Raw genomic sequence first — 9,691 nt, 5'->3', positions numbered from 1 at the left:
TTCTGGAATATTATTTGAAATTTGTTTTTAGATATTTTCTATTATCATTTGCAAACTGCTATTTGCTATTTTCAAAGTTTCTTCTACAGTTCTTTAAATGCAACTCTGAAGTATTTAGAGCTATTTTAAGTATTTTAGGGATGCTAAAGTAAACTAGGCTCAAGAGAAATGGGCTCTCTGAGGACAATTAGAAACATCCCATAAATAATCCTCTGTTTTTATCTTGTGCAAATAAAAGTATTTGACAAACATTTCACTCAATCATGAATTCTGCCACAGGTACAAAGATGCAAGATTTTACCTTCTGTTACAACTTTGAAATCTAAAGGAAGAATGGAAAATAAGTCAAGAATCAATGAATTCCTTCTGCATGGCTTCCCTGATACTGAAGAAGTACGAATAGTCCACGTTCTTGTTTTTTTTATAATTTATTTGGTAGCCCCAATTGAAAATCTCATTATCATCACTGTCATTGTTTATAGTCATCAGCTGCATTCACCCATGTATATTTTTTCTAGTCAATCTTTCCTTGTAAGATCTTGGCTCCATCTCTGTCACAGTACCCAGGTCCATGCTAAATTCCTTGATGAACACTGAAGCCATTTCTTACTCTGGGTGACTCTTCTAAGTTTTTTTTTCCTTTTTTAATTGTTCATATCTCATTTCTTTCTTCTGGGTGTAATGGCCTATGATTGTTACGTAGCCATCTGCAAGCCACTGCATTATGAGATAATGAACAAAAAGGCCTGTATCCAAATGGTAACTAGTATCTGGATAGCTGCTCGTTTTTATTCAATGCTCCATGTGGGAAATTTTGTTACACTGGAATTCTGTTCCAGGATCATCAATCAGTTCTTCTGTGAAATTCCTCAGTTACTCAAGATCTCCTGTTCTAATTTTTATGTTGTAATAGAACAGGCACTAATATTTTCTTCTTCTTTAGCTTTTCTTTATTATGTTCTAATTGCTTTTTCTTATGTTCAGATCTTCAGAACATTTTTAAAAATGTCATCTACTGAAGGGAAGCAAAAGGCCTTCTCTACCTGTTTACCTCATCTCATAGTCATTTGTCTGTTCATGATAAGTGGTAGCTTTGCATATCTGCGACCTACATCCAGTTCTCCATCAACAACATATATTTTGATTTATTGTTTTACTGTATGATACCACCAGTCATGAATCCACTGATTTATAGCTTGAGGAACAATGAATTCAAAATGGCATTCTGGAAGCTGATTCTTTATTCCCCCCCCCCCACATCTTACAGAGGTTTTCTTAGTTATGCATATTTTAGTCTATTCTCTTGGTTCCCTGTCCTTTGTGGAGTATGCCTGAACTTCAGTGGCTGAATAGATAATATGTACATGAATTAACCAAGGAAGATTATTTTTATTCAGAAGTTAAGTTTTTCTGCTTGTAAAATTGTTGGAACTAAATGATTTTACATAGTTAGGGTGTACCTATGGTTAATTAGTGTGCAACATCTATTCAACAGGTGAAATAGTTAAAATTATTTAATTAAAATCTATTATGATTTTACATTATAGATTAATAACAGCATTAAATATTGTGATAGAAAGAGAGCTGAAAATAATATAATGAAATTAGTTATGCTTTTTGTTTAAAGAAGAAATGCTATATATTCCTTATTATTTAAGTTTTTATTTCTTGAAATATATGTCTATATCATGTATCTCTACCTATCTACCTATCTACCTATCTACCTATCTACCTATCTACCTATCTACCTATCTACCTATCTACCTATCTACCTATCTACCTATCTACCTATCTACCTATCTACCTATCTACCTATCTACCTATCTACCTATCTACCTATCTACCTATCTACCTATCTACCTATCTACCTATCTACCTATCTACCTATCTACCTATCTACCTACCTACCTACCTACCTACCTACCTACCTACCTACCTATCTATCTATCTATCTATCTATCTATCTATCTATCTATCTACATTTATATATGCATCTTAATGCATATATTTATAAATCCTTTATACTATAGTATCTCTTTTGTACTGTATTGTTTTTTAATGATCTTTTATGATTCATTCAAATCAAATATTTATATCTGTCTAGAAATTCCATTGTGAGAAATAGGTTCTTGAATGTATAGATGTTATGTAGAACAGTTGCTTTTATGTATCTATAACCTTCTGGCTTTTATGATAAAGGTTTTTTTAAAAAAAACTTTAGGTTGTAAACTATTGTATAGGAGAAACAAACTGTAAATTACCAGGAAAAAAGCCATTATTTTGATCTGTGAACTCTGAAAAGATGGAGAGGGGAGAAAACGTTCTATTTGTAGTTGCCATTTTCCTCTCATTCCAATGATATGAAGGCTTATTTCCACAATTTGGTTAGTTATTGTTTTGAAAAGGGAATCAATAAGGTACAACACTAGTTGATGGTTATAGTATACTAACAATTAATATAAAAGGTAGGACACAAACAACAAAATTATAGTCATAAGAAGATAAGGAATAGTAATCAGAAGGATGAGATGAATAATAGTTGTACTTTGCAATGACAAAGTTGAAACTGTTTCAGACTTAATAGGTGAGTGCAACAAAATTGCATAAACTGATTACAAAGTTAGATATGATAGAGCTTCTAAATTAATCCACTGGTCATTATGTAAAAAAAATGCCATATCTGTATCCAAAAAGTAATGGGAACATAAAGTGGAAAAAAGTTGTCAAAAATGAGAAGATTCTTTACTTTATTTTTGTCTCTTGTGAGACTTTCTAATAGTATCTCTTGGTTTAATGATATCACTGTACTAGGAGATGAGAGAGTCGAAGAAAAAGAACTGGAAAAACATGAAATATCACAACCTGGCCATCGAAACTATGTCCAAGAATTTTACAAAATATATCAAGAAATTGCAGCTTCCTGCAATAACACCAGCAGAACTGCAAAAACACCTGTGTTACTCGTAACATTGTACATTTTAGGAAGATACTTGGTCAATACTGAGGATGCTTGCAGCAACCTGGATCAAACAACAGCGCCAGTCAATGAAATTTGTGATACATTTTTTAAATGTTCAGTTGACTTAGTTTCATGTTTAATGAATAAAAGAGATAACAACAATAGCAACAACAATAAGGTCCAATTGAATTTTCATAATCAACCCTTCTGGTATAGTTACTATATTGACTATTATTATTATTTATGTCCACAAAAAAGAAATTGAAAAATCTGAAGAAATTGTATTTTTGTGTGCGTGTCTGTGTGTGTTAAAACTGTAAAAATAATTATTTAAAACCAAGGAAAGTATTGTTCATATGTATGTGTGAAAGTGTATGTATGTATGTAATGTATGTATCAACAATGCCCCTTGGGAAATATTTATGTGTACTACCTGAAGACCCATGCTCCGGTACAAAACTATGTGATCAGGCTTGATAAAATGACACTTGAAAATTAATGAGTATTTACCATCAGCCTCTCCGTTCTCCCTCAGGCTTGCCCCACAGAAATCTCCCCTATCTTATCTCCTTCTCATCCTGAGGCTCCTCTCCAAAGTCTCACTCAGCAGGCCAGATGAGTCACATGCTGGCCATGTCCACATCTAAGTTTTCAGGGGTTAGAGGGATGTCTAACTCCTTAGCATAAGAGCATGTTAATAATAATAATATAAGAAATACTAAGATGATGTCAGAGAGTAGGATACCCAAATCATGGTCAGAGACATATATTACACTCCTTCCCAAAGAGGAGGCTGATCTATCATAAATTAAGAACTATAGAACCATCTCCTTGCTGAATTCAGACTATAAATTATTTACTTCAATACTACCAGATAGACTTTAAAAATATTTAAATGGTTTAAATATTAAAATGGGTTTTTACCAAAAGGACAAATTAAAGCTAATATGAGAATAATTTTGAATACATTGGAGTATTATGAGGCTCACCCTAAAAAACAAATGGCTTTGATCTTCTTAGATGCCCAGAAAGCATTTGATAACGTAAATTGGCAATTTATGTTCTTACAATTGGAACAGATGAATTTCGGCAAGAAATTCACACAAGCCATTCAAATCATATACCGTGAACAAACAGCAAAGATAATGATAAATGGAGAGTTGACAGATTTCATTGAAATAAAGAAAGGTACGAGAGAAGGCTGTCCATTATCACCTTTACTTATTGTCTTAACATTAGAAGTATTAAATAGAAAGATCAGAGAAGAAAAAGAAATAAAAAGAATGAAAATCAAAAGAGAAGAATATAAATTACAAGCATTTGCAGACAATTTGGTTTTTATTCTCGAGGATCCATTTGAAATGACACCTAAATTGATTGAGAGAATAGAGGAATATGGGAAAGTAGCTGGTTTGAAAATAAATAAAGATAAAATGAAAATTTTGACAAAGAATATAACATCGAGACAAAAGGAAGAATTGGCGGAAGCATTGAAGATCCAAGTTACAAACAAGGTTACATATTTGGGGATATATTTAACTGCAAGATGTAGCACCCTTAAAGAGAACAGTTATCATAAACTTAAGCAACAGATTGCGTCTGATTAACAAAATGGGAAAATCTACAATTATCAATGACAGGGAGAATTTCTACAATTAAAATGAACATTTTAAATAGAATTTTATATCTATACAGATAATTTCAATTAGATTAGGGAAAAATTTCTTTGACGAATTAAATAAAATAGTATTGAAATTCATTTGGCGGGGGGGGGGGAAGCAAGAGTAAAATTAAAGTTGTTACAAGATGCAACAATAAGAGTAGGCATGGGCCTACCCAATTGGGAATTATATTACCAGGCAACTAACTTGATGTGGGTTAAGGAGTAGATAACACTAAGGAATTCCATACTATTGACTTTAGTAGGACAAAATTTATTGTTGGGAAGGTAAAGGAACCAAAATCCAGGGTTATTTTAGAAAAAATTACTTAAGGGAGGCTTTGTTATTGAATTGTGAGAAAATTAAAACTCAATACTACTTAAAATACCAGTCTGGCTATCAACTACTGAAGCTTTTTCATATCAAATAATATACAAAAAGGAACAAACAGTTAGATATGGTAAAATATTGAATGCACAGGGTAAACTCAAATCCATGGAAGAGCTGAAACAGGAAGGAATAGAAATGAATTGGTTTTCATATGTGAAAATACAATTTAGATATGACAAAGACTGTAAAATGGAAGATTTTTATGATAAAAAACTGAATTAGATAAAAATTTGACAGGTACTGATGAAAAAGTATTTAAAAAACTGTATGGACATTTACTAGAGGTTAAGCTAAAAGAAGAACAAGTTAAAAAACCTATGATATCTTCGGGGGGGGGGGAATTTTGGATATGGGATTGAACAAAAGAAATGAGAGAAATTGTGGTCTGAAAATTATAAAATGACAATGTCAATAGCTTATTAAGAAAATTTGTATAAGATGTTTTACAGGTGGGACCTAATCTTGAATTGTAATAATAGAATACTATTATATAGACTTTATAGATTTATAACAATGTAATGGAACATTGGTGTGTATACACACGTGTGTTGTATTTGTGCTGATAAATAAATAAAGGACAATAATAAATAAAGGACATCAGCACAAATACAACACAAATGTGGTAAAGGCAACAGTAAAAATATTGGGTTTCTGTCGTGATGGTCTCTTGTGACGAGCCGATGGACAGAGAATGGAGAATATATATATTCTCCATTCTCCAAAAATCTTATTTATATATATATATATATATATATATATATATATATATATATATATATATATATATATATATATATATGTGTGTGTGTGTGTGTGTGTGTGTGTGTGTGTGTGTGTGTGTGTGTGTGTGTGTGTGTGTGTGTGTGTGTGTGTGTGTGTGTGTCTGTGTGTGTCTGTGTGTGTCTGTGTGTGTGTCTGTGTGTGTGTCTGTGTGTGTCTGTGTGTGTGTGTGTGTGTGTGTGTGTGTGTGTGTGTACACGTACGTGTGTATAAAATAAATATTTAGAATATTTTATTTAAAATGAAGAAATGATAATTGTAGTTGAATATATGAGATACAATGATAAATATATATTTATAGACATTTTATATATTTTATGATTTTATATACAATTGAAAGTAATGATACACAAATATAAATGTTGGTGAACTTTTTTTATATATATACTGCAAGAAATACCAGACTAAGATAGATGATACTGTAAAGATATGTTATTATTAAATAGATTTACAATGATGTAACAGATCTTTAGCATCCATATGAATTTAATTCTTAGAATACATGTCTAAAAGGAAGGAATTATAAGAGTAAACTGAATATATGATTTGCAATGATAACAATGTATTCATATGGTGATGCACAAATGTTTGTGACCAAACGACATGATATATACATATGTAATTGCTGATATTTTTATGTCATATGTATGTTTGCTTTTGTTTGTTTAAAAATAAAAAAAACTTTATATAAAAAAAGAAATACTAATGCTCTGATGATCATTTCAAAAATTTCTTTCCTAGAAGCCAAGAGGAACATACCTGCCAAATTTCAAGTTTGTAGGCTTTTAGAGATTTTGTGATTATTGTTTGATTGTTTTTGCATTTATATATATAGAGATGTCTCTGTGTGTGTGTCTGTGTGTTTGTGTGTTTGTGTGTGTGTGTGTTTGTGTGTGTGTGTGTGTGTGTTTGTACAAGCTAAAATAACATAAAACACTTTCAAATGGCAGAATTTTGGATTTCTATTATACAAAAACTGGCAGAGAAAGAGGTAATGTTTAGCTTTTTGATGCAGCTCTCCAGTTATCAGTTTTGCAAATTAGAATATCACTAATTTTGTCCCCTGCAGAATTATTCAGCTAGAATAATATAGACTCCTGGGACAGATCCCAAAGAATACAGTACAACCTGTGCTCTACTGTGGCCATACTGTGCTGTTAGTGGATACCAATGTTTAATAAAAGAAATGTCAAGAGAAATTGCAAAATGGATATATTCTCATTGATAGCCTGACAGCATAAAATTTTACTGACAGCATCAAAACAAAGACAATAGGGAAAAAATCTTTTTGAAGGGTGAGCCATTCATTTTATTTTACCTCATTGATGAGTAATTTCTTTCTTCCTGAAAATATTCAGGAAGATTGCTGTTTAAGTGAAATTGCTAAATTGCTGTTTAAGTCAAATCAGAACTAATCTATATCTACTAAAATTAGTTTAAATTTCATTAAAAGCTTACTAAGTTTTAGAAATGAAGGCAGTGTTTAAAATTTCCTTTCTATATTTCATATGGTAGGGCTAAGAAGCACCAATATATTTTGTTTTGTAGAATTGTTAAATGCTATAGATCATCCTTTAAATAGCAATTTATACAGCCACAATAAGTTGTATATTTTAATATATGTGAATGTTGCAAAACTATATTAACTTAGCTAGTTATAATACTAGTGGAAGAGACAAGCAAATAATTGTTTGCTTGCCTCTTCCACTAGTTCAGCCGTTCTAGGAACTTTAAAATAAAGATTTTTGTTGGTTTCTTTGGTTTTTGTGTTAATGATATAAAAATATTCACTTTGTCTGCATTTGCCAAATATATCTGATATGTCTATATTCAACATGGACAAAAGACTGAGTGTGTGTGTGTGAGAGAGAGAGAGAGAGAGGGAGGGAGAGAGGGAGAGGGAGAAGGGGAGGGGTACCATAACTACCAAAGACAGGAACCTGACAAAAGAATAGAGGTAATCCATTGAAAGCGAATTTAATAGAAAATATTTAACTTCACTACTTTATTTTTCCCTAGAGATATCATGATTTATGAACAAGAATGGAAAACAACACAGCTGTCTTTTTTCTTTTGCAATTTTCAAATATCTGGGAGCTACAGATTATATTCATAACTGTATTACTCATATTATATTTAATGACAGTAATGGGGAACCTTGTCATCATTTCTGCTGTTGCTTTTGATCACCATCTTCATACTCCTATGTACTTTTTTCTAATGAATTTAGCCATGCAAGACATTGGTTCTGTTTCAGTCATCATCCCCAAAGCTGTTTTTAATTCTGTTACAAACACAAGGCATATTTCTTACTCAGGGTGTGTGGCTCAAGTCCTCATGTTTGTCTTCTTCCTGGGCTCTGATACTGCCTTGCTCACTGTCATGGCATATGATAGGTATGTTGCCATTTGCAATCCTTTACAATATGAAATGATAATGAATAGAAAGGCCTGCATCAAAATGATTGGCAGTGTATGGATTGCCAGTTTCCTCAATGCTGTGTTGCACACTATTGAAACATTTACTCTTCCTTTCTGCTCTAATATTGTCAATCAATTTTATTGTGAAATTCCTCATTTACTTAAGATTGCTTGCTCTGATTTATATGTAACTGAACTTGGAGTTGTAGTATTTACTGCTGTATTATCAGCTGGTTGTTTTGCTTTTATAGTAGTTACTTATGTAGAAATATTTTCTGCTGTTCTGAGAATTCCTTCTGTTCAAGGAAGGAAAAAGGCTTTCTCCACTTGTGTACCACATCTTAGTGTTTTCTCTATATTTTTGTTTATTATTTCCTTTGCTTATCTAAGACCAACTTCTAACAGACCATCAAACCTTGATTTCATAATTACATTAATTTATTCCATACTTCCCCCCATATTGAATCCATTAATTTATAGCATGAGAAACAAGGACATCAAAGCTACTCTTTCAAAACTTCTTAGGCTGTGGTCATCTGGTCATTTGTGAACTTGGATGTACTTCTTTATCTGTGTTAATGGGAAAAAAGAAACAGAGGACAAAAGTAAGCTTTACATCCCTTACATACCTTAAATAGCTTACCTTACCTTGAAAAGGTGATGGTGACATCCCTTTATACATTTTCAGTAGTCTACCTGGAGTTAAATACTAATGCATCAGTTTATAAAAGTTTTCTTTCCAACTACAATTTAATATAAATTGTACTCCTTGTGTCGATACATTCTCCCTTTTATCTAGCATTATATTATACACAAATTTGTTTGCCCATTTCACCATACACTGTTTAGCATATTCATTTTCCAGATTCATCTTGAGTAGCGTTTTATATATGTGAGAAATCAAGGGGTCATCTCCAGAACATAAATTAATGTTCAATTCAGATTTAGTTCCTGTGAAAACAGAACTTTTCTTAGCAAGTTTAAACCTTTCAAAAATTCCATAATAATTAAACCAATCACAAGCAAATCCTTCACTTACTAGTTGTTCTCTTGTCTTTATCTTAAATCCTCAAATTTCAATAAGTCTCAAAATGTCATTCATTTACTGCACATTCTGTAATCATCAAACCTTCAAACTATTTTTCCAGTATCAGTTATTAAGGACTATATAGAGAATTAATAAAATAATTGAATTGAGTCCAGATTTAATTAACAACATGGTTCTATCCTATATTTCTTCTGGCCATATGCACTTTTTGGAACGTCTTTCCTTAATGCAGCTGAAAAGCTATAAGTCTTAAAGGTTTTACTTTTTAGATTGTTTGTATGATGTTCATAGTAGTACATGCAAGGACAATAAAGATGTTCTCTGTCATTGTAAAAGAGCAGATTATATGCAAGAAAACCACAATAATACATCAATATATGTATCATACATTCTAATTTGGGAAAGTGACCAGTTAGCATTTTAAAAGGCCATA

The 9,691-nt window shown here is 31.7% G+C and overlaps 1 protein-coding gene and 1 pseudogene across 1 annotated transcript; both read left to right on the top strand.

The window, feature by feature from the left end:
* Nucleotides 1–333: 333 nt before the first annotated feature.
* LOC148046161 (olfactory receptor 14J1-like) lies at nucleotides 334–1,349 on the top strand (annotated as a pseudogene).
* A 6,484-nt stretch (nucleotides 1,350–7,833) lies between these two features.
* Nucleotides 7,834–8,760, top strand: LOC148046160 (olfactory receptor 14C36-like). Its single transcript, XM_087711912.1, has one exon. The coding sequence runs from the start codon at nucleotides 7,834–7,836 to the stop codon at nucleotides 8,758–8,760; it is 927 nt and encodes a 308-aa protein (XP_087568038.1).
* Nucleotides 8,761–9,691: the final 931 nt, after the last annotated feature.

This window comes from Thamnophis sirtalis, unplaced genomic scaffold (assembly GCF_051295495.1).
Source record: "Thamnophis sirtalis isolate CommonGarterSnake01/CBP01778 unplaced genomic scaffold, rThaSir2_p1.2 scaffold_4, whole genome shotgun sequence".
Classification (NCBI taxonomy): Eukaryota; Metazoa; Chordata; class Lepidosauria; order Squamata; family Natricidae; genus Thamnophis; species Thamnophis sirtalis.
Note: the sequence above shows the minus strand (reverse complement) of the source record. Positions and strands in the feature narration are given on the sequence as shown.

What these genes read in the sequence shown, in the direction of transcription:
- LOC148046160 (XM_087711912.1), top strand. Translation starts at nt 7,834, where the DNA reads ATGGAAAACAACACAGCTGTCTTTTTTCTTTTGCAATTTTCAAATATC.